Source organism: Podarcis bocagei, assembly GCF_964188305.1.
Source record: "Podarcis bocagei genome assembly, chromosome: 1".
Lineage (NCBI taxonomy): Eukaryota > Metazoa > Chordata > Lepidosauria > Squamata > Lacertidae > Podarcis > Podarcis bocagei.
Genome location: NC_138125.1, coordinates 72,916,506 through 72,940,790, shown reverse-complemented (window position 1 = coordinate 72,940,790; position 24,285 = coordinate 72,916,506). Strand labels below are relative to the sequence as shown.

The window sequence follows — 24,285 nt, the reverse complement described above, 5'->3', positions numbered from 1 at the left end:
CTGGCCATCTGTTCAGGGGCATGGGCTGCAGGAGCACAGCACACTCACCTCTGGGTGCAAGATGGGGAGTCCAAGAGAGAAGCCAAACCCATTTTCAATCAAGGAAGATCTGGAAGCTTGTCTCTGTTGGATTTAGTGTAAGGGAACAGCTAGGGAGCTGGGAAGGTTCAGTTGGGGGAGCCAATGGGTGGAGAGGGAATGGGGAAAGCTGCACTGGGGTCATGGTGGAGGCAAGCAGCTGGGTGGGAGAGAGGCAGCATGAATGGAAGGGGCTTGCCATACAGTCTGTCTCATTTTGCCACCTGAGGCTTCCAGGTTCTGGCGAAGTCTTGCATGTGAGAGGCAGGGTTCTCACCAGAAGCCACTGCCGCCATTTTGTCTCACTTCTCCAGTGGTGGTGGGGCGCCTGTGGCAATGCTGGAGAAGTGGTTGTGGCGACAGCTTCCAGTGAGATCTTGCAAAAGCCCTCCAAGATTTCGCTGGAACCTGGATGCTTCCCCTTCTCCTTGCTTCTCTGGCAGTAGCAGTGGGTGATCCATTGAGGGGTTGAATCTGCTGTCCCTGTGGATCTTGCCGCCTGAAGCAGACTACTCCATGTTGCTTCACTCAATGGCCAGCTCTGTAGCCATAGGTGCATGGTGCCAGAGAGATAGCCACGATGACTGACAGTGGGGAGGGGGGGGCATGCAGTGGTCAAGTGGGCTGGCAGGAGTCGGAGCCTGAAGAACCCCTCGGCTATGCGGCTCCAAGCAGTGATGCTCTGGGAGTCCTGAGCCTCATGCACTGCCAGCACCATCATTGCCATGCTCCTTGAGTTTCGTGACACTGTAGAGCAGACTTAAATCCATTTCTTCCAAGGGGCTCAAACACTTCTTGCGTTTGCGTGGCCGAGGGCCGCAAACGGAATCTCTGCCGACCGACGCGAGGCTCGCCGCCGACTTCAACGCATCCGAAAGACCGGGGGGTTTTCCTTGACCGAAACGATGTGCAAAGCGACTCTCACAGCAAAACATAGGAGTTCCGCACACCTCTCTCTTTGCAACAGCAACTTCTAAAAAACCCCCCGAAATATAAAAAAATGCAAGTCCCTTCAGCAAAAAACTCACGGTGGGAATTTGAGGCGCAGGGGAGGCGGAGACTGAGAAAGGGGACGCGCGCGTGGGAGAGCCACCCCCCCCCCCCCGCCTGCCTCGGTGTGTAAGCAAGACCGCGCTCGCCAGGGAGAAGCCGCCGCCCAGCTCATGCATATTCATAAATCTATTTGCATGCCGGCGCCCACCTCCTGACGGCCATTTGTAGCCGGAGCGGGGCTGCTGCCGCTTTCACTCTGCTCGCAGCTGCCGCGCAGAAAAGGAGGAGCCTGCAGCTGGCAGCTGCCCCCGAGCCGCCGCCACCGCCGCCTGCGCTCCTCGCTCGCTCGCGCCTCCCTTGGCCGGAGTCCCCCCTCGCTGGGCCTGTGGCGGTGGCAGCCCCCGGAGCGGCGAGGCGGCGGCCAGCGACCCCCCTAGCCCGGGCCGGGAGGTGCCCGCGGCGCCCCTTGCTCGCCTTCGCCTGGCCTGGGCTCCTCCTCGATGGCCGCGGGCTGCCGGGACGGCCCGGGGCAGGAAAAGTACCGTCTGGTGGTGGTGGGCGGCGGCGGAGTGGGCAAGTCCGCGCTCACCATCCAGTTCATCCAGGTGAGGGGCCTGCGAGGGGGCGGCGGCGCCTCTTGCTGTTCTTCGCCAGGGTGGGGCGGCGGCGGCCGAAGCCCCCTCCCCTTCCTCCGCGGGGCTGCCTGCAGGGTGGGGGGCCCCTTGGGGCGTGTGGGGAGCCTGCGCGCGCCTGGACGGGAGACGCTGCTGGGAGGGGCCACGCTCCTCTCGCCTCCTGCCCGGGGAGGCCTGTGGCGCTGCTCGGGGCCAGAGGAGCCTGGAGCTTTTTGCCTGGACTGGGTGGCTGGCGCCGAAGGGAGGGGTTGCCCGCTGGCTTGGCGGCGACACTGCTCCGGGGGCCTGGGAGCGGGGGCGGGGGAGTGTGCCGCTGGTTGGGTCCTGCTCCCCGCGCCAACTTCGACGGGGCGGCCGCGTTCTGCGAGACGTTTTTTGGCCCGTTGCTTCCGCGCGGCTGGGCGATCTCGGACTGGATGTGGGTCCGTCCTCTGGGGCTGCCGCGTGCGCCTTCATTGGATAAGTGCCCCTTCAAACTCGGCGGGGTTTGCTTCCGAGGAAGCCCGCCGGCCCCCGAGGCTGCTCCCCGTAGCTTCAGGCTCTGTCGGCGCGAAATCTCTGCTCTCGGATGCCTTTCCAGGAATTTGCTTTGCAACAGGTATGTTCCTTTAAGCGCTGTCTGGGAACCGGCCGCGTTGGCAGCCAATGAGCTTTGGCGTGTGTTCAAAGATGTTTTGACTTTTTGCTTACATCATACTTGATGGAACAAAATCCTTCCAAGCAAAGGTGATGCGTTAAGAATCTCTCTTCCCCCTTAATCCCGCTTCTGGCAGGTGACGGGCGCGTTACCTCTGCCCAGGTAACCTCTCCTAAAGAGGTAATGCTTATTGAGCTCTAAAGTACGTATTATTTGCGTAGGAGAGTATCGGCATCTGCTTGAGGGCATATAAGTAGGAAAATACTTTGTGATAAAGTGGAAGCGGCTGCTTAAAAGGAAACGGAGAAAAAAGGGCTGAACACTTATATAAAAAAAGCCCTTGGTGCAATGTTTATTTAAGGTTTTCAGCCTTGATGTAATGTTTGCTTAAGGCTCCGAATGGATGAGGAGATTGACTGCTCTTGTTCAGCGTATCCAAACCCTGTAGGGCACGAGGACCTTGAACTGAAGTGTGTCTTCCACGTTTATGTGTTGAAGTGGGAGGAAAATGGTCTCTTACCAAAGTAACAATTTTAGGATGTCTTTTGTGTGTATTTTATTTTTATTACTTATTTCAGAACATTTATATGCTCCTTGGTTGCAGTAAAACTTCAAAGGAGCTTGCAAAATATCGGTGTGCATATGTTGAGGGTAAACTAGGGACAGGAAATAAAATTCTTGTTATATAGACAGTATAAGGCAGCTGAGGTTATGTTGCTGTAGAGGGGATGGGAAGGAGGGTGGTGGTCTGAGTGTTTCAGCTAAGGTGATCTGGCATTGTTGGGAATTGTTAATGCTTGGGAAGCATGACTTGTATATGCTTGGAAGAGGTAGTAGAAATGTTAGATTCTGTATCGTGTTTAGCTCATTTTGTAATAGATGGATATGGAAAAGACAGGTTGATTCTGTGCAGCTTTGCACTTGGAGCACAAAATTTGCTCAGGGCAGCCATCAGGCACTTCATACTATTTGCATATGACTTTCACTGTCTCTAACTCAATTGGCATATTAATAACGAATTCCACAGCCCCATTGAAAGATAAATTGTAGCCTATTGCTTGCACGGCCGCATTCTGAAGATGGGAAAACTGTTAGATTAGTTCATGGGATGTATAAAATGCACCCCCAAACTTATCTTTATCTAGGATTTGAAATAATGAACTCCTGTTTAAGCCTGCAAGACTATGCAAATTTTACTGGGTCGATTCCATTGAACACAGTGGTACTTACTTTTGAGTAAGCACACTCAGAATTGAAATGTATCTGACGGTTGCTGTGTTCTGACTCTCTTCTGATTTCATTTTGACTGACGGAGAAAAAATGGAAGCCAAAGTGCAACCATAAAAGTATCCATTTACAGCCCAGCTTTGAGTTAAAGGGCTGTTTATGGTCATCTACACATAATGTTGGGTTTGTTCATCAGTTTGAATGTCTGCTGTCTTCTACTGCTGTTGCATGGTAGCAAAGACCTGAATAGCTTGCCTTTTCTGAAATACTGGGTTTAGAATAATTGTAATCCCATTTTGTGCGGCTTATTGGTGGATATTTGCCAGTGGATGGAGATAATTAGTTTATCCCTGCATGGCTGAAGCTACAGTTAACAGATTACCATTCAGACTTTGTATAGTTTCCATAGATAGTACTGTCTGGATGCTGACTATGGCTATATATCCCCCTGTGTAGTTTTACATTCCAGAGGGGTGGGCATGTCAGTCTGCTGTGGCCAAAACAACTTTGGTTTTATGGCACCATAAAGGCTAGAAGGGATGCAAGCCTTTGTGGGCTAGATGCATCACTTGGTTTCCAAAGTTGTTTTTTGACACAGTGAGGCCAAAAGAGTACATGGAATCATACTCCAAAATTTAGCGCAGTAAGCCTCCACTGTTGTGCCATTAAAATATCTAAATCTGCATACCTGCATTTAGCAAAAGTACACGTGACTTTAGATGAGATCAGAGCAGCTGGATTTAACGATTGACTTTAAATTCCTGACGCTGATGAGCTGATACTGCTCATTAGATTTCACTCGGGCAACACAGCATCAAAAGCAATCTGAGTTGCTTTTTAGATAGAAATGAGGAATAAGTGAGCTATTCTCTATCTTATTTTTTTTAATGGTGAGCTAAAATATGTGTATTGGGTTTCCGAATATGCTCCAATCAGCTATGTGCTGATTTCCCGAAAGTTTTGTTCAGGCAAACATCTTAATTGACTTCAAATAAGTTTTGCTCACCATAGCCAATTAAAGTACTCTAAGATCAGTTTGCTTTGTCTAGGCTTGAGGCGAGGTAGAACATTTCTAGTTCTACTTTTGATGTTTGATGTAACTTGCATAGCACTTAGTGCAAGTTGACGTGTGATTTCATGTTGCTGTGGTACAAGGGGAACATACACAGTGGCAAAATGTTCTACTTTTGCTCTTGGGCAATGCTTAGTAAGGCTGCTGCTTTCATTGCATGTGAAACCCTGTGAGTAATGATAAAGGTCTGATATAACGCGCTAGTGAATCCTCAGATGTACTTGCACAACCTTTGCCAGATAACACAGCCCATCTACAGTGGGATTTGGGGGGCTTAACTTAGGTGCTCGGCTGCAGGAGTATCATGGCTTTCCTAAAGCCCTGTGACTTGAAATTGCTTTGCAGTGCATACAGAACTCTCTTCTGAAAGCTGGCTGCTGTCAAAGTGCAGCTGTGCTTGCTTTGGTGGCAATCTTTGTCCACACTGCATAGTAGTAGCACAACTGTACCTGTCATCAGCAACTGGAGATAGCAATGGATCAGTATGGAGTAAAGCTACACAAGCTGAGTGTTGTATTGCGACTACTCAGCCAATCTTATTTTACAAACGCCTTCACCCTCTGCTGCAGCAATCAAAACTGACTTTCTTAAATGTTGTAAGGTTAGTTAGCCTGGACAGTGGCTTCATAGTAACAGAGAAATCTAGATCATTTTTTTTGGGGGGGGGCGTTCATGGTACCCTTAATCATGCCAAGCATTTCACAATGCATTCATTGTCCAAGTAGCAAGTCTCTTCATAATTGATGCTGTAACCACTATAAACATTCATTTAGTTCTTCTAACTGTAAGCCCAGGGTCTCTCCAGGGCTAGATAAAGTTATCACTACTGTACAAACTAACCCCAGTTCCTTTCTGTAGCAAGAGCTGGGAGGGGAGGGAGGAAAGAGACACTGTCATCTTTCTGGCAGGGAAGACAAGAATGAACTAATTGTGTGAAACATCCCAGGAGTGTATAAAACTTGGCACTTGCTGAGCGGTGTCCAGATCCACAGTGTGACCTCTTAACAGTGCAAAGTGTGTCTTGCCATTGGGAGTAGAATCATAGAATCATAGAGTTGGAAGAGACCACAAGGGCAATCGAGTCCAACCCCTGCCAAGCAGATGTAGCTTGCTGCTGTATTCAGAGGCAGGTGTTGTTTTAGGTTTTAATATATGAAACTTTGTGTTGACTGCAGATTTTCATTGCTGCCATGCCCCTGTGCAGCATTCCACGATGAGTGTATCAGTGCCACATCCTCATCTTCTAGCCTGTCTTGGTCATACTAGACTGAAGTTCTTGTTCTCGTTCATTTTTTGTTATGGATTGAAGCAGCAAAAAGATGAAATGTGAATATATGAAATTCATATAGTCATAGCTGCAACAAACAGCAGCTTCCATTGTTTTATGTATTTATTTATTAAAATAATTATATTTCACTATTCGTTTAAAAATGTCAGTGGCTTTCAGCAATTGTGCATGGCACCATACAATAACCATATGAGAAGTTAAAATCAGAAATCAGCTAACTATTGTGGAAAGAATTCCTGCATGAGCCTGATGAAATAGAAAAGTTTTCAGCAGGCATTTAAAACTTGGCTCAGAATGCACCCACTGAATCTCTTTTGGCAGAGTATTCTATAGGACTGGGCTGATGACACCACTAATGGTTTGGTTTCTTGTTGTTGTCAAATGAGCCTTGCCAACTCTTGGAGCAACTAACAATGTTCCTGCAGGATAATCTCAGTGATTGATTACTGCTTAATTGTTGGAGCAGTAAGGAAAAGTACTATCAGCATCACTTGGCTTAGCTTTATCTGTTTAAAGTTAATATAGCACTTAGTTCATAGCATGCTCTTTCGGCATGCAGGAGATCTCTACACCCTCCAGATTCAACTCACATCATTCCTGACTATTGCTCATACTGGCTGGGAGTTGTAGTTCAAAGCATTTGAAGAGCACCTTGTTGGGGAAGACTGCTGTAGGCATAGGTAGATCATATTCAGTTCCACAGGTGCAGTAATCGATTGCACTTGAGACTTTGGGCACTCTCACTGGATCTGCATAACCTTTCTCATAAGAGGTGCAGCTACTTCTGCAGTAAGTGGTATAGATCCTTTGAACTCTGTAATTTCCAAATTGGTTACACCACTGACATACTGTAAGAAATTAAGTCTGCAATTCAATACATTCTTACTTGGGAGGCAAGCTTTACTGAGTGAAGTAGGATTTATGTCTGAGTAAATGTGCTTTTCTTCTGAGTTCAAAATACCCCACCCAAAAAGGAAATTGTGCTCTTTGTGGCTGCAAAGATCCTGACTGGAATAAGGGATGAAACTGACCTAAAGCAATGACTTAGAAGGAAATCCAGGAAATAGATTTCTCCAAAGGCAACTATATCCAAGAGAGACAGATATCTGCAATGGGGAGGCAGTTTCCTTCAGAAAAGGCCAGCCAAAATGATAAGGGGGTGGAGCAACCCCACTTTGAGGAAAGGGTGCAGCTTTTGGGGCTTTTCAGTTTAGACAGAAGTGTACAGTGGTACCTCGGGTTAAGAACTTAATTCGTTTTGTAGGTCCGTTCTTAACCTGAAGCACCACTTTAGCCAATGGGGCCTCCTGCTGCCGCTGCTGCGCGATTTCTGTTCTCAGCCTGAAGCAAAGTTCTTAACCCGAGGTACTATTTCTGGGTTAGCGGAGTCTTTAACCTGAAGCGTATGTAACCCAAGGTACCACTGTATAGAATTCTGCATCTCATGAAGAAGCTTTTCTCCCTCTCTCCTAACAGTCAAACTCATGGGGGGCATCCAGTGAATCTGAATGTCGAAAGATTCAGGGCAGGTAGAAGAAAGTGCTTCTTCACACAGCACATAGTTATACTGTGGAACTCACTTCCACAGGATGCAGTGGTGGCCACCAACATGGATGGCTTTAAAAGAAGACTGGACAAATTCGTGGAGGATAAGGCTATCAGTGGTTACTAGCTATACTTTGGAGGCAGCAATGCTTCTGAATACCATTTGCTGGAAACCACAGCAGGGGAGAGTCCACTTCTGCTCAGGTCCTGCTTGTGCATTTCCATAGGCATCGTGTTGGCCATGATGCTGGGCCAGATGGACTGTTGGCCTGCATTTATTTCATAGCAATTCCCCCCCCCTGCACCCGAAGATTTGAAATTGTCCTGCTAGTGCCAATGCAGATAAAGTCCATCTTTATTATACCCATATTGCAGAAGGTGGGGCTTTGCCTTCTGCAACTTTGCCTTCTGCAAAGTAACCAAAAGCCATGTCCATATTCACAACAACCCGGAAGTGTAGTCCAGCATTATCCTGTCTTGTGTGCGTTCTAGAGAAATGCTGTTGGAGGGGCAGTAACATTGATTGCAGCAGCAGTGCACTTAAGGGCAGGGAAGGAGGGTGCAGGGAGCCTGGGGAACAACAACAACAACAACAACAAAAATAGCAGCAGGTGGAAATATATAATCTGGATGCCCATGCCTAGACAGCAGGTCTGCCTGCTGAGAAACAATGGAGGAATAGACCTGGCAACAACCAGTTTCTCAAGAGGCAGGTCTACTCACACCTCACTGCCCCACAGTCACCAGGTCTACCAGAAATGGAAGAAGTATTCTTGGATGCTTCTTCTGTAATAGGCACATCTATTTTATTTATTTTCTTGGGAATATTTTCTTTGGAAAAATTCCTGTGACCACTAGGCAGTCTGCAACTAAGACATGCTCTGAGCAGAACCATCGATATAACAAGTCACTTAAGTTTGTTGCTTTCGTAGATTCCGAAGGATCTACTCCTGAGTATGGCTGACTTTGGATATCCCCTGTCAAATCTGCAAGAGCAGAGCGCGCCTCCAATTTGATCCAAGGGGAGGAAGTGTTCCTCCATTCCCAGAACATCCTGAATTAAGCACAACTGAGATCAGGGTAGCTATTTCAATCTGAGGGGCCGAGTGCAAAGCTGCCTAAGATGCAATTAGCCGCTGGTGTTCTTGAATATCCAAATCCCAGCAAATTGCTTGGAAAAGCAACCTGAATAGACTCTTTGCTTTAGCCTGGGATAAGGTAGGGATAAGTTGCTTTGTGGTGTTGGTTATGCTATAGAATGCATGCAGCTGCTGCAGAGCTTTCCCCCAGCTGTCGTGCACTGGTTTGTCACAATATACCCTGCATTTTCTTCCCACTTAACCCTCTTAACTTTCTGAGTTTCTGTGCCCAAAGGAATAGGGGTTAGTGGATCCTCAACTGTTCCTTTTTTTTTTAAAAAAAAAGGGAAACTGCAAACAGTTGCTTGTTTCCTAGTTCATTTAGGCTTAAGTTGAACAGTCCGTAGCTATTAATTAGAAGAAATATTCCGAAAGTACACTATCTGTGTATACAAAATGTTAGAAATGTGTTGCTGCATGTTTGATTTTTCTTTAAATTGCATGTGTAGAACAGCAGTTAAAGAAAAGTTTTTTAACTTGTTTTGATTTTTTAAAGTTTATGTAACCTGCCCCGAGACCCTGCAGCAAAGGGTGGGAAATAAATAATAAAAGCTCATTGTTGTGCACTCTGATTAGCGCTAGTCAATTTAATATCCCCAGTGATAGTGGATCTGAATCTCGTCCTCTGTCGTCCCCTTCTTCTTGTGCCCTCAATCTTTCCCAACATCAGGGTCTTTTCCACGGAGTCTTCTCTTCTCATGATGTGGCAAACCAACAAATCCTAAATATGTAAAATTCCTCTTTTATAAAACACCTGTTTGTTTTGACACACTATTTTGACCAGAGTCACTGTTACTGGTGTTCCAGCTTAGACTATCCAGATAAGATACAACTTATTTCTATTTCTGAAGCAGGTGGTAATGTATATTGGGGCTGGGCGATATCTTGATATATTGTCCAAAACTGGGTTGAAGTCCCTATTGTGATATCAGTTGCATAATTTTTGACCTTGCAACGTATCACAAATCATAATGTGTATGTGTGTGTGCACGCACTTTGCAAAAATCACAATGCGGGAAAAACCATGAAACCAGTTAATGCCTCTATACAACTCCATTCTTATTTCAGACATTGTGATATATTGGTATATCACGGTGCCGTGTGACTAGACTAAAAGCCAAAAGGGATCAAAATAGTGTGTGTGTCCCCAAACAAGAGGCTCTTCTGGTTAAGCAATAGCCACAAGACATTGTGGATTTCTTGATTAGACAATGGCAGTGAACACCTACCATACTTTCACACTGTATATTGTCTGATTCCAAGGGATATCCATGTTTCTTGGCTATCACAGTCATACTGTTACATCTGCTGCAGGACTGATTCTGGGAGCCTCATATTCCAGGTGAACTATCTGGAACACACAGGCTCTGTCTGTGTAGGAGGCTCCAGGTTCTTGGACAGCTGGGCTGCATGAGAGCGGTTTCAAGATGGACCCATGTTTAAATAAGGTCGTTTAATATATTCATCAGTTTAAGAGCTCCTGGTTTGCCAGCTTCAGTAATGATCTTCAATCAGGAGTGGAATCTGTCTATTGATCTTTCCATGTTTATATATTTCCTTCAAGGAGCACAAGATGCCCTCGTGTCTTGCAGAAGTAGTGACCTCTTCTTTAAGGGGCCTTCTAAAAAGCAGGCAGTTTTGAAACTTTGTTTTTTGAACAGGTTTGTTGCGATGGGGTAAAGGAAGTGGTTAAAGCTTGTTAAAACTTAGCTAAAAATATCAGTGGAGGTTTTTGGTTGCAATCCATGCCTCTTGAAAGGAAGCTTTAACACCCTGTATCAGAAGGACTGAGTGATTGCCATTTAAACAAACAAAACAGAAGTTTGGATTGCAACTTACGCAGTTAACTGCAACAGCACCAAATAACGATGTGGTAATGCTTGGGGAAGAGTTTGCTAACTAGATAGTACCAGAGGGCTCAGAGTTCAAAAGAGATCCATGTTTACTGCTACAGGCTGTGCCACTTGAAAGATCAGAGAATATTTTTCTTGTATGTAGGGGGCGGCACCAGCCTTATATTTACAGCAAATTATAACAACCATGGAGTGAATTGTGTGTGAGGCAACTTTCAATTGAGGTATTTTCTGCACAGAAGTGGATAATACTCATTTCATACACCCACTCAGGGCTTTTTTTCCCAGCCGGAACGTGCTGGAACTCAGGTGGGTGCCACTGCTATTCTAAGAGAGCAAGGGAGGTGTTCGTGGTGAGTTTCGTCACCTCTGCACTGCACCCACTAATTATATTTATGTGCCTTGCTTTTAAGTGAATTTCTTATTGTGTAATGGCGATGAGTTTCAATTGTATTACGTCTCATTGAAATCAGTTATGATGAAGGGTAAATTAGAAATGTTCTAAAGATGAGTGGATGAGGTGCAGCCTTATTCCCAGCTGGAGATGGGCAGTGAAGTGGTGGATTGCCGCTGAATTTTCACACTGCTTCTGAGGAACGTGGAGCCTCTATAACAGGGGTCCCCAAAGTAAGGCCCGTGGGCCGGGTAAGGCCCAAGGGACTCGTTTATCTGGCCCGCGGTGACCCCCACGGCCCGCTGCCACGGCCCGCTCTTACCGGCGCTGCACTGCGTGGCTGCCCACTTCTGGGTTAGAGGAGTACTGGAAATAGCTTGTGCGCATGCACAAGCGTTATTTCTGGTGCACATTGGGTCAGAGGAGGCCCATGCACATGCGCACAAGCTATTTCTGGTGCTCCTCCGACCCGGAAGTGTGCTGGATATAGTGTGTGCACACACGCTCCCCCGCGTGATCGGTGCTGGAGACACCGGCTCAAGGTTTGCTGACCTCTGCTCTATAAAGTGCTCTGGGAACATTCCCCTTTCCAGCTGCAAGATCACAAAGAGACCTGGAACTCACCAAAGGCAGGAAGGGATGCTTAGAACAATGACTGGTAGAAAGCAAATCTGTTGACTCTTTTTGTTTTTTTAATGACAACTAAATCCCCTTTGTAGAGCCTATGAGCCTCTGGCAAGTGATGGCTGTAAATTCACGTGCAAACACCACTTTAGCTCTATAAACAGGTATGTGTTGTAATGGGTATTGCCCATGACATGTCTGTGCATCAATTTCAAAAGTTTGTAGCTATATTAAGATGGTTTCAGTTTTTCAGTATGAAAACACAAATTTTTCTAGCGAGTCAGGGTAGTAAAATGGCACTATATAGTCAGACCACTTCGCCTTGGGGTTAATCTGGTAACTCCCTGGCATGCTGCATTCCATTCATTTTGTAGTTGACTCAAGCATGTCCTTCCACTACTACTTTAAGCTGGTTTGGAGATCCTGCCTTCTTGAAAAGGGTCTTTTGTTTGTTAGATTGGAACTGATAAAGAGCGATAACAAGAGAATGCTGTTTTTGTCTACAGAACTGCACATTGGGCTGTTTGGACCATCCTCACCAGATTGGGAGGTAAATCTGTAGGGGTGAGGGTTAGAGCTTGGATGAGCAACATAGCTTTAAATAGGTGTCCCAATGAGCTCTCAAAGCTAAGTTTGACTTTGCAGTGATATTTTAAACAGTTTCATGAATTTGGGAAAGCTCTCGAGCTATTTCAAAACATGTAAGAGTTTGTTATATAACCCTTTCTGAAAGGATACATTGGAATTGATTTTCTGCTAGCAAAGCTTGGAAGCTGTGAAGGGAGTGTGCTGAGCATGCCATCTTTGTGCAAATGGGATAATTTGCACCAAACGACTGAACAAATAACAGAGAGAGAGAGAGAGAGAGAGAGAGAGAGTGCACCCAAAATATGCTTGGCTGCCACTCAACTAAATGGGACCTCAGTGCAAATACCTGTGTGCTGGATGGGCCAAGCACTCGATTGTAGACTTCCTTCATACAGATAGCAGTGTTTATCCTTTATGCACAGCCACAGCACTCCTCCAACTACAGGGTGACAGCTGTCAGTGCTTTAATAGTTTGGTTTCATGCCCTATAATTACAGCAAACCTGCTGTTGGAGAGAAGGGAGCAGGAAAAACAATCCTCCTCTTCTTCCCCACTTCTTCTTGGTATACTTAAGGAAGATCAAGCTGTCAAGAGGCTTGCCTTCCACTGACCTTTATTAAGCAAGAGGATAATGCTCTGTACCTTCTCCCATCTGGAATGTTGCAGTATGGAAGGAGCTGAATTTGCCTCTTGGTTAACAGTGTGTTGAAACAGCCTTTTAAAAAGTGCAGTGTGTCTGGAGAAAATCAGTGTGCTTGGATAGCAGTGTCCTGGGTGCATAGGCGTGTGCGTTTGAGAGATGTGCTATAATGAGTTCCTTATCCTAGACAACAAACCTCTTACAGGAATTTTCCCGTGGTGATTTGGAAGGTGAAGTAGAAGTGGGTGAGGAAGGGGGAGGGGGCATTGTCGAAAGGGGGAGGGGTAGAGGGTGAAGGCTAAACATTGTGACAGCTGCACAAATGGCAGAAATCAACAGGTGAATTTGTACCTTATGGAAAGTACAGCAATGGGGAAAGCTGCTGTTGTTTTTCTGCCTGCTGTGCGATTGTTAAAAAGGCTCAAAAGCATCTACCCCTTTCAAAAATTGGCAACTCTAAAAGTGCTCAAATTGCAACATATTGCAGTGCAGGATTAATTTCTAGCTCTCCATTCCAAATAGGTAATAAGTGGGCTACACACATTAGCGATCTGATTTTGGGTTTGATCATTAAAGAGGCCAATAGGTAAAGCTGGAGTGTGTACACTTTTGGGTAGCTTCTCCAAAAAGACAGCAAAGCTCCATCCAGTCTTGGGTGAAGCAAGGAATGTGACACTTACCATTGGACAACCGACTCTGTTCTAGTTTCTACACCCCTCATCCCTTCATCCTTCATCCAGGGAAGAGGCACAACAATAGTTCAAAAACAGGTTAAACCCAGGCAAAAACACTTAGGGAGGGTGCAGAGCACTTAAGGAGGGGAATGGCATGGGGAGAGTCCTGAGGGCCACAGGTAGAATGGCCTGGAAGGCCACATTCAGGCCAAGAGTCTACTCCCCTGCAATACAGCACTTTCATAGAGGCTAACTTTGTGTTCTTTCATTTACCAAAAGCATAAAAAATGCCAAACAACAACTCTCAGAGCTAGTTTTGTGGCACAAGTGCACAGCTGACAGCTCACCAGGTGTCTCAACAGAAATAGTACTTGCTTACACACACACACACACCATTTTAAACTGATAACTTTTATAGAAAGTGAACATAATAAGCAGTGTGCATTTGGGATTCTCTTCTGTTTGATATTCTGTAGAAGCTTCTCTTAAAATACTTCTAAGTAGTTTAATTTGGAGCTCAGAGGCACCAATACCCAGTTGTATGGCTGCTACAGACAAGCTTTCATTTGACCAACAAATATATGTTAAGCTTGGGAGCATTTATTATATGTTAAGCATTGCTTCCCCTTTACTCATAGCAAACAAATGCATTGTCTCCTCCTGTCTCAGTTCCTATGAGTTCTTGCTGTAGAAACCTCTCATGTGCTAACAGTCCACACCGGGTCTGGAAAGTGGTGCTCATTCTGGGCAGCAAGCCTAGTCCAACTGGGAAATGATCTCTTTGTAGATTTATAGTTATAGTTTTATATCTGGCTTACAATTATAGTTTTATATCTGGCTTAGGTGCAAGTGTGTATGTATGTATAATTAAAATATGTATGTATAATTAAAAGGGACATTCCTGGAAGTGGTGATCCAAAAGACAATGCACTATGACAGGCATAGGCAAACTCCAGATGTTTTGGGACTGCAACTCCCGCCATCCCTGACCACTGGTCCTGTTAGCTAGGGATGGTGGGAGTTGTAGTCTCAAAACATCTGGAGGGCCCAGTTTGCCTATGCCTGCACTATGCAGTATGAAATAAGTACTTGTTAGCAGTTGACTGGCATTTTATATTTCAAATAAGTCCAAAATTTAGAAGCTCCAGATGCTTGTTTTTTTTATTACATGATTTGGGTTTATCACTATTATTATAAGCTCCAATATTCAGCAGGGCATTTTTGTGAGATGACTTGGCAACCTTATGACCCTGGAGCTGTATTGAAGTAAAGAACCCCTTTGAAAGCCATTCTGGTATTCAGAGGCTTATGTGTCTATGCATTGCATTCTCTTCTCCATTCATTCTTCTACTTTTAGATCCTCAGCAAGGCTTTCACACAGGTTATCTGTAACCTGAGAACAACGCACATGTGGGAACTTACTCATGCAAATAACAAGAAATGAAAATAAGTTGGGGCAGGAGCCCTCAAGGGGAAGTACCTTTCTGGAAAGCCCCCAGCAGTAACTATCTTAATACACATCTGTTGCTATTAAAGGGGCTGAATTTTCTCCTGATTATCTGACGGAACCCCCTCATGTGCCCTGAACTCTTAAAGTAGGAAAGTCTGTAGTGGAGTTTTGTAATGCAAGCTTCATATCTGGCTTACTCCTGGAGTCCAGACTTAATGTTCTATGGCTCTGAAATCAGTAGGCATGGTGAGCCACTCTCACTTTTTGTAACTACAAGCTACTTTGCATAGATCTATATTGATTGCGGAGCTGTGGATAAAAACAAAGCTGAGCGGTCAACGTTTATAGTTTTAAACTTTCAAGATAAAATTTCCCTGCATGCATCAACACTGAACATCATCCAATCAGCACTAGAACTTTACTTAATATAGTTATGGAGGGGAAGCCCACCCAGCACCAATATTTCCAAAAAAATCCCAAGCCCATGGCATGCGCAGTGCTCAAACATCCCTATAGTGGCTACTTGTAGACTTCTGGTTCTCTGGTACATTTATGGTTCTTGGAAATTGTGTGTGTGTGTAAGTGTGTAAGTTTTGTTTGTTTTTGAAGTTCCTAGTATTACTCCTTTTATTCTGGAATTTGATAGATAACAGTGGTTACATCTAACTTTCTAGAGCTTTTTCATGCAGATACTTCCAAATTTGATAGGTTTACTCTTCATCTGGAGACTGTCCAGTCGTAACACTTCATTAGCCCAACCAAACATGTTTATTTGTATTATGTTAATGTTGTAATAACTGTAAAGTGATTGGCTGTGAACTGCAGGTATTTACATTCCCATCTGGAATGGTACCAGACACACTTGGCTAAGGAAGTCTTGAGTTTCTGCTCAGGGAGTAGGGCATTGGTTAATACAAAGCAGTAGTGGGCTCCCGAACTTTAACAGCAGCTATGTGCGTTGTTAACTTCTTGCAGTCTTTTGGAAAAAAGTGGTTAAGGTATTTTTGACTGTTGTGTGGCTTACAGGAGATAAAGGTTTTTACACAGTTTCTTACTGAGCAGTTGTTCATTCTGTTAATGGCAGCGTATAATTTGTGGCTCAGCATGGGGAGAGGGAACCATTCAGGAAAGAGAATAAAGCTGCTTGTCAACTCTCATTCCCAGTGTATACTTCTAGTCACTATGATGTTAGAGTAATCTCTCTGATTTGTGTATTTATCTCTAGTGTCATCAGACATTGTACTAATACCTTTTGTTAACTTAATCTCAGTGGTTCGGATCATTTTAGCAAAGTCTGATCCAGCAAACAATGACATAGGGAACTAACCACACTCTGTTGAGGCAGAGTCTTTATAAATATTAATTTCTCCACTAATGCTTAGTCATTAAAAAACAACAACCTGTTCTTCAGTAGTGTAAAGCATAAAAGAAGCACGGGTCAACAGTAACTAATGTGTTCTGGTTGGAGCGTAAAGAGTCAATGATCTTTCTGTCCGATTCATCTATTCATGGTATCCAGTGCACTTGTCCCAATTAGAGCAAGGATTTATGCTTGGGCAATGGAACTTTCCCCCTTATGTTCTCTCTGCCCTCACCAGATCTGCTCTGGAGAGTTGGGGGAACCCCTGCAACAGATTAAGGGGCTGCAAAGTAGGAGAAGAGGGGGAAAGTTCCCTTTCACATGCATAAATCTTTCTTCAATGGAACAAGTTCTGTAGTGCTACATTTGTAGCATGCATTTGGCACAAATAGTTTGATAGAGCGTATACTGCAGAAGATGCACCAGCCAAAACAGGTTTGCAAAGGATGGCTATGTTGTGAGAACACAAGCTATGGCAGAAGTATGGAATGTCCATCTGATGGGTTTCCAGATGGACACAATATACTTTGTCGTGACTGGTTCTTGGTAGGCAAGAATAAATATCTGAAGGCAGATGCTTTCATCAGAGTGTCATAAATTGTATGCTACCACCAGTTGCTGAACATTTTATTCTAAGCTTCCCCTGTCCTGCAGAAAACAACTTTGGAACAACTCTCACCAACAGTCCTGGGACTCTTTCTGGAAGGAAGGAAATGGAAAGTGACAATGGAGGAAAGAGGGAGGAGGGGTAAGCAACAGGGAAAGAAGGGGGAAGTGGCCTGGAGAAGATGTATAAGTAAGGGTGCCATGGGGAGGACTTGACACAGTACAAAATTCTTCTTCACTTTTTACTTCTTATAATTTTCTCACCCACCTCATGCTTTATTAAACCTCATGTCCAGCTACACAAAAATGTAGCTCCCACTGAACAGTCCTCACCCACCCAACTGATTTTTTTTAAAAAAAATCAGGCATAGACACTGATTTTGTTTCACTGGTATCCTATTTTTATAAATATTATGAATCTAATCCAGTGGTTTTTTATCCTGAGTTCTATTAGGTGCATTATTATCAATAGCAGGGATGATCTTTATGAGCAACATGTAATTGAATGCATAGTCTCAGGGGAGAAAGTACATAATGAACCCTAGTCAGAGGATTGATCAATAGTAAGGACCAGCCATTAATCAACTACTTTAATTAGACTTGCTATTCTGAAATGCTTCATTTCTGTACAAGTACCACTGTTTTTGGGACAAAGCATTTTTCTTTTCATGGAGGGGGGAATCCAAGAGTGACTTGAACCCAGATGCTATATGGCTATAGACCATGTGATTGGTGGCTCAAATAAATGTGTTCAGGTAGCCTTTGACCTCATATCTTTTGTATGCCCTCACATTATATTTGCTTAATGGATTTTGCTGGGCAGAAGATATAAAAGCAATTAGAACCTAGATGCAGCCTTTTATATGTAAGCAATTTGTGACATCTGAATTTGTCTCCCCCCCCCTTTTTTGCAGGAGTTTCACCTGCTAAAAAGCCAGCAGCCTTGTGCTGCTTTTCTATAGTCCCCCACCCCAAAATAGAAGCTTGAGAGCTTCTTGCCATTCTAAAATTTGGGTTAGGGAAACTGGGTCAATACGTTCCAGTGTTTAATGACTAGGGTGCCCAAAGCAGTAGCCTTAAATTGATATTTTTTCAATGCACAAAGCCAATTATGGCTTTTTGCTCCTTACAAGTATTTTTAAACTGCCCTTGAAACACGCAAAATGTGAGGAATGTGATCTTGAGGTAAGACACAATTGTAGTTGTTGCTACAGAATGAGCCTGACTTCCTAGAACTCAAGTGCCAATTCAGGGTAGTTTTTCTGTTACCCTCCCTTCACGCTGATCTAAAAAACAAAATGCACACATTGTGAGGCCTCTCTTTTTTGGCAGACAACTCGCTCTTTGAAATACTGTAACTTTGAACTTGCATTAGAATATCAAAGGCAGCTTCTTGTGCTTACTAATTCTAAAAATACAGTTTCTCCTGCCACTTACGAGGTTTATACTTTAAACAGGGGGATTTCTGTCTGAACAGATACACACCAAATCTTTGCTCTCTGTGTCTTTCTAACTGTCTATGTAGCTTTGCCTTCTGCTTCGACTCCAGGAAAATAGGTACTCATGTTTTCTGGTTGCATGCCACCATGGCAGTGACTTTGCATGAATGTGAAACATGTATTGCTTTGTAGGAAAGCTGTTGGGCGGAGAAGTGAACCTTTAAAATGTTGAGAATAAAGTGTGTGTTTTTTAACATGGACTTTGATCTGAGTAGGAGAGTTATGTTAATGCAACCACCCATTGTGTTGAAACTGAGGCATCTCCCTAAAGGTCTTAATTATCCCAAGTAGGCAGAATGTTTAAAACCTCATCATTTGTGTGGTTGGTGTAGGATCATTTCTAGTTACAATGGCCTGAGGATGTGGATAGGATATTTGCAGTGCTGTGCCTGTTCAGTCATCCCACCCTGGTTAGCCTTAATAAGCTAGGATGGACAGGGCTCTAAAGTGGTTGGGCGCATCAGCTAGAAGGCCTCAGGTAGATACTGAAACTATAATTCTGGAAATAACTCATTGTAGGTATTTGACATTGCTGCCGCCACGAGGGCTGCTCCCTGCTGCAAGGTTCATTTATATCTCCAGTGATATCTCCTTTTTGGTCTGACGTTGCTGTCCCTATGAATCTTGTACTTGCAAAATCATTGATATTTGCAGGTGTTAGTGTCCTTTAAAATTATATCCCTGCAGGATGGGTACAAATGGCAGGACAACAATGGATTTTATGAGCCTATATGGTTGCTAAGTGATTTATACTTTGAGCTTAGAAGGGTAAATGCTCACCATCAATGGTCTAAATACCATAATGCCCTTGCTACAACTGAGCATATTTTGTTTGAATGCATACATAGACATTTGGATGGCATAGATCAATCTGTATGTGCAAATTAGGTTGAATGCATTGGTGTTGATTGTCGTGTGAATGTGAGATGAGTTTGTGTTTGTTTTTCATTTTGTGCATGGTTGTGTGTGTGTGTCTCTCTTGTGTTCTCTTTTTTAAAACATAAATTTTCAGTGGGCCTCTCTTAACAACACTTACCACCTATAACAAGGATTCTTTGGGAGAAGCTATGATTGTTTAAATGGGAATGATACTACTTTAAATGTGTAGTGCATATGGGGCCCTAAAGTCACACCTTCTATTGCAGAGAGGTCATTGGTGCCCCCATGTTTTCACTGCTAATGGGCAGAAGATAGCTAGTTTTCCTTATTTAGTCTGTTGCTTTGTCTTGGGGATTTGCATAAGTAATGAACATGTGTTAACTATTCAATAATTGGATGCTATAACTCAGTAAGGTGTATAGTGTGATTGTGCAAACCTGAAGTCAGTGAGGGTTAAAGATTCTTCTTGAAAAGACAGAAGTAAAATCAGTTAAGGATTTGGAGTTACGTTTGGCCAGGGCTGCATTTCCCCTTAAAAATCAAGTTTTCCGTGTATGACTCCTTTGGAATTGAGTGCCACTATGGGATGTCAAAGTGGCAGCAGTGGTCAGGGTCTCTCTTCAGTTGATTATGTCAGCTGCTTCCCTTTCTGGAGAAAACAGACCTGGCCATGGTTATTCATACTCTATACTCTGCTTACACCCAAATTATATTGTGTACTGTGCCCTAGTTGAGGCTGCCTTTGAAAAGTGTTCGGAAGCTTCAGTTGACTCAGAATATGGCAATGAGATTGTTTTTCTGACGGAAGGCAGACAGTAGTTCTGATCATACCACCCCAATGCTGTTCCAACTGCATTGATTGACAACATGGTACTGGGTCCAGTTCATTGTGGTGGTCATGATGGGGGATTGCTTTGTTCCACATCCACTCTACACGTTTCAGGGGAAGCTCTGTTGATTTGGCTTCTTGTAATCAGAAATGTGGTTGGTGGGAGCATGTGAAAACAACACAGTACCCAGTCTCAGAGAGCCAATGTGATGTAGTGGTTAGGAGCGGACTCGTAATCTGGTGAACCGGGTTCGCGTCTCCGCTCCTCCACATGCAGCTGCTGGGTGACCTTGGGCTAGTCACACTTCTCTGAAGTGTCTCAGCCTCACTCACCTCACAGAGTGTTTGTTGTGGGGGAGGAAGGGAAAGGAGATTGTTAGCCTCTTTGAGACTTCTTAGGGTAGTGATGAAGCAGGATATCACATCCAAACTACTACTACTACTACTACTACTACTTCTTCTTCTTCTTCTTCTTCTTCTTCTTCTTCTTCTTCTTCTTCTTCCCTCCCCAAAGAGGTCTGTTTGTCTTACCTTCCTGCTCTCATCAACAAGTGTCTAAATTCTAAGAGAGCTTTTGTTCAGAAAGCCATTTCACACTCGGAGGGAATACAGAAAGTTAAAAAAAAAAGAAGCTGAGAGAGTGGTGATGGCTGCTTTTTGCCAGTTCATACCTGGTTACAAGATTGCAACCTATATTTTGGGGTTTTGCTCTGTTTTTATAAAGCATCTAAAATTGCTAGGTGCTTTACAAAAGCAAACATAACATGGGCCCTGCTTGTATGCTTATACCATAACAGCTAGCTATTTATTTAATGTATTTATATCCCACCTCTTCAAGGAGACTTGAATCCTGACTTTGGAGAAAGTTAAAATAAAAGATATCGGGGAGGTAAGGGGATCCATCAAGGGTTGAGAAGCCAATGAGATGTCTTATAGAGATTCTAAAATGGATGTCACTGGGCATTCCAAAGTAGCTGTGTGGGGTGGGGTGGAAACACAGGTAAGAGATCAACAGCGAGTTGGGTTAGAATATTGGTACCTTGAAAGTTGTAGAGTTCAGGGAGGAGTGTATAGGAAGAAAAAAGCAGATAGATATACAGGAGAAAACTGTGGAGACATTTCCAGCAAGTACAATAACTTTTAAAGTCAGGGGATTCAGTGAAGAAACTGGTGCAAAGGAATAATATGAGCCGAAAATAGCAAGCTGCAGGATTGAAGTCGGAGTGGAAAGGCTAAGAGAGAAAGAAAACCAACAAGAAGAATGTTCCATTCAGTGCAGGAAACAGAAGAATAAATTAAAATGTTAATAAAGTCCAAATATCCAAGTTCTTTAAAGATTCTGAACTTGGTGAACAAACATCAGTATTATCAAGAACAACTGAAAGTGATGGTAAGGGGTAGGAGGAAAAAGTTCTCAGTTTTGGTAGAGTCAAGCTTTAAGAAAACTGACTAGTTCAGCTATCATTTTGTCAGCATGTTGTTGAGGCTGAACTTCAATGATGCTGCTTGGAAGGTCTGCTACAGAATGGTACACCTCCAGCTTCTCCAGTACTTTATAGTACCTCCAGTGTTTCTGTTTTGTCCACTGGCCATAAAAGCGTACAAAAGCTTCAAAGGCCCCAAATGTTTGAGTGTATGTTGCCTTATGTTCTGCTAACGACTGCTGAGGGAAAGCCTGTGTAGCTGTTTTATACCTGAGTCAGGCTGCTCTATTTGAAGGCCTGTCCACAACTTGCAGCGTCTTGCTGAAACTCTGTAGAAGTTACCTTTCTGGGCTCACCTATGAGCAAAGAAGCCAGGCCCTTAATGGTTGTCAAAATGGTTGCCTTCATGTTACATGAATTGGAAGAAGAGTGGGAGGTAGGGAACGACTGACAGACAGCCACACCAGGAAAGTCCCTGTGTAATAACTTGAGCTTTGAACTAAATTCTGTGAATAATCCTAACATCTGTTCTGACAGGTTTAGTCAAACAATTTTGATTAAATGACTCATTCACAGCTTGTGGAGTCATGAATATGAAGCTATAGAAAGACTTCATAGTTACAGCCCATTTGGTCAGAGAGGGACTGTTGCATTGTCATCTTTGTCATGATTGCATTGCCCGTTCCCCACCTCCCACCCTCTGTCTGCGAGCTCTTGCCAGGTCGGTTTGTTGCCTCTCTATCATCTCGATGAAATGCCTTTTTCCTCCCTTCATTTACAGCTGTCAAGTCGTGTTCCCTCCTGGGGTGGGAGTGCTTCCATATATGATCATCCTTAGAAGTATTTGTATGATGGCTTCCTTGTGGGGTGGCTGTTGAATTACTTGTTTCCTTGGTATGTGTAGCAATCTTAAAGCACAGGATTCAAAGCAAGCTTTTTACTCCCTAACTTGCATTCTGAGTTTAATTTAGAACAACTCGACTTCCTTCAGAGGGGAACCGTAAGCTATACTGCCCTTTCTTGACTGTAGTTTTGGCCTTAGACACTTTCACACCTGAAGCACAGACTACGCAGTACTGGGGCTCATTTCTAGGACACATATTTCCTGACTGTAAGGAGGTTTCTTCTCTCGAGAGCCAGAAGTTCCAAGAAGCTGGATGCTGGGCTCTGACTGCACCTTACTTTCACATAGATGAGCAGGCATTGCACCCAATGTTCATATCATCTAAATGTGTCTAAATGTGTACACGGGATGATCTGTATGCATGTATAAGTGTTCATATGGGGGTGGTTACTGGATTGTTCTTTTTATTTTGATTATGTATTTTGTGGTTTTCTGTTTTTTTTTATTTTGTGAAATGCCCTGAGACCTCCGGGTATAGGGCAGTATATAAATTCTATTACTATTACAATATTTATTATTTATTATTATTTATTATTTATTTCTTTTTGATGTGACATTAACAACAGTTTTTGCCATTTTAAAAAAATGTACTAAACTTAATATAATAAAAATAATTTATTATTTATATCCCGCCCATCTGGCTGAGTTTCCCCAGCCACTCTGGGCGGCTCCCAATCAAGTGTTAAAAACAATACAGCATTAAATATTTAAAACGTCCCTAAACTTAAATATACAAATATTCAAACATTTTCTTTCATTGCATAATTGCTTAAATATGCAAATATTTATAATATCAGAAAGTAATAATAATCTCATATATATATATATATATATATATATATATATATATATATATATATGGAGAGAGAGAGGATTAATATACTAGGGTCTGTGCCCCTGATTGCATTGTTTATCACTCTGCATAAACTCACCCCTCACAGCTTACACTCAGCAGTGGTGGTTGGCGAGATGGTATGTGTGTGGCTCTGTTGCTTTCCTGGCTTCTTGGGTTCTATCTTTTTAATGCTTGTGGGTGACTGCAAGCTATGTTGTCTTAAAGCACCTGACAAATGAATGTGAATCCAATGCAGGAGTGATTGCTTCCCATCATTTTGTTCTCATCAGCAGATAGGCCGCCAAATTTTCAAGTACTTAAAACTTTGCTACTGCCAAGAAGAATGTATTGGTCTTACCTAGAGAACACCAAAAGGTTGTCAAACTGGAATTTGTACAAAGTGATCCTAGTCACACTGCTGTATCAAAACTTCAGAACTCAAGAGCATCCTGGAACTTGGAGCCTGAGCAGTCAAAGAACCTAATCATGGCAGTGTGTCCGTGTCCATATCTTCCTTTCTTGCTCTCCAGTCCCCTGGGCCTTCTAAAAGTCATTGTTCACCTACAATTCCAAGTCAAATACTGGATATGCAGGACCTTGGTTGTGAAAAGTGAAGAGACAGGTGGTGGTAGGGCTTGGAACCAAGCTCAGCATCTTTATGTAACCCACATAGTTGTACTGCACTTGGGAAGCAAGACTGCTGCCTATAGGAACCCACGTGGCTGGTTATAATTCAGCCATTCCTGGGTAGCAGTGATACAAACTTTCTGGAATGTAACCCTCTGAAATTTTTTGGTTATCTAAATCAGATTTCTCCACAAATTATTCCAGATTAATCTTGCATTGTCAGTTACATCTATATAGCTAGACTATAGACTATCACCGTTCTTAGTGTAATCCTGGAGCCATTTTTCTCTCACAACTTTGCTGCTCACCCTGGGGATCGGTATACGGTCACATTGTTTATGGCTATATCAGTCCCCAGGAAACTACTTGCAAGGTGTCAGGGAAGGTTGCATTCATTCTCTATGCAGATGGAAACTATACATGAGAAAGAGCATTTGCGGGTTCTCCGGACTTAAAAGTAACTCTCTTTTTTCTTTTCTCTCTGC

At 43.6% G+C, this 24,285-nt stretch overlaps 1 protein-coding gene across 1 annotated transcript in view; it reads left to right on the top strand.

Annotated features, from left to right (window-relative positions):
• The first annotated feature begins 1,325 nt into the window (after positions 1-1,325).
• The window catches only part of RRAS2 (RAS related 2), a 31,798-nt gene continuing 8,838 nt past the window's right edge, over positions 1,326-24,285 (top strand). Inside the window, exon 1 of the mRNA XM_081187387.1 lies at positions 1,326-1,676. Within this exon, the coding sequence (XP_081043513.1) occupies positions 1,572-1,676 (105 nt within the window). The 5' untranslated portion in view covers positions 1,326-1,571. The remainder of the gene's footprint in view (positions 1,677-24,285) is intronic.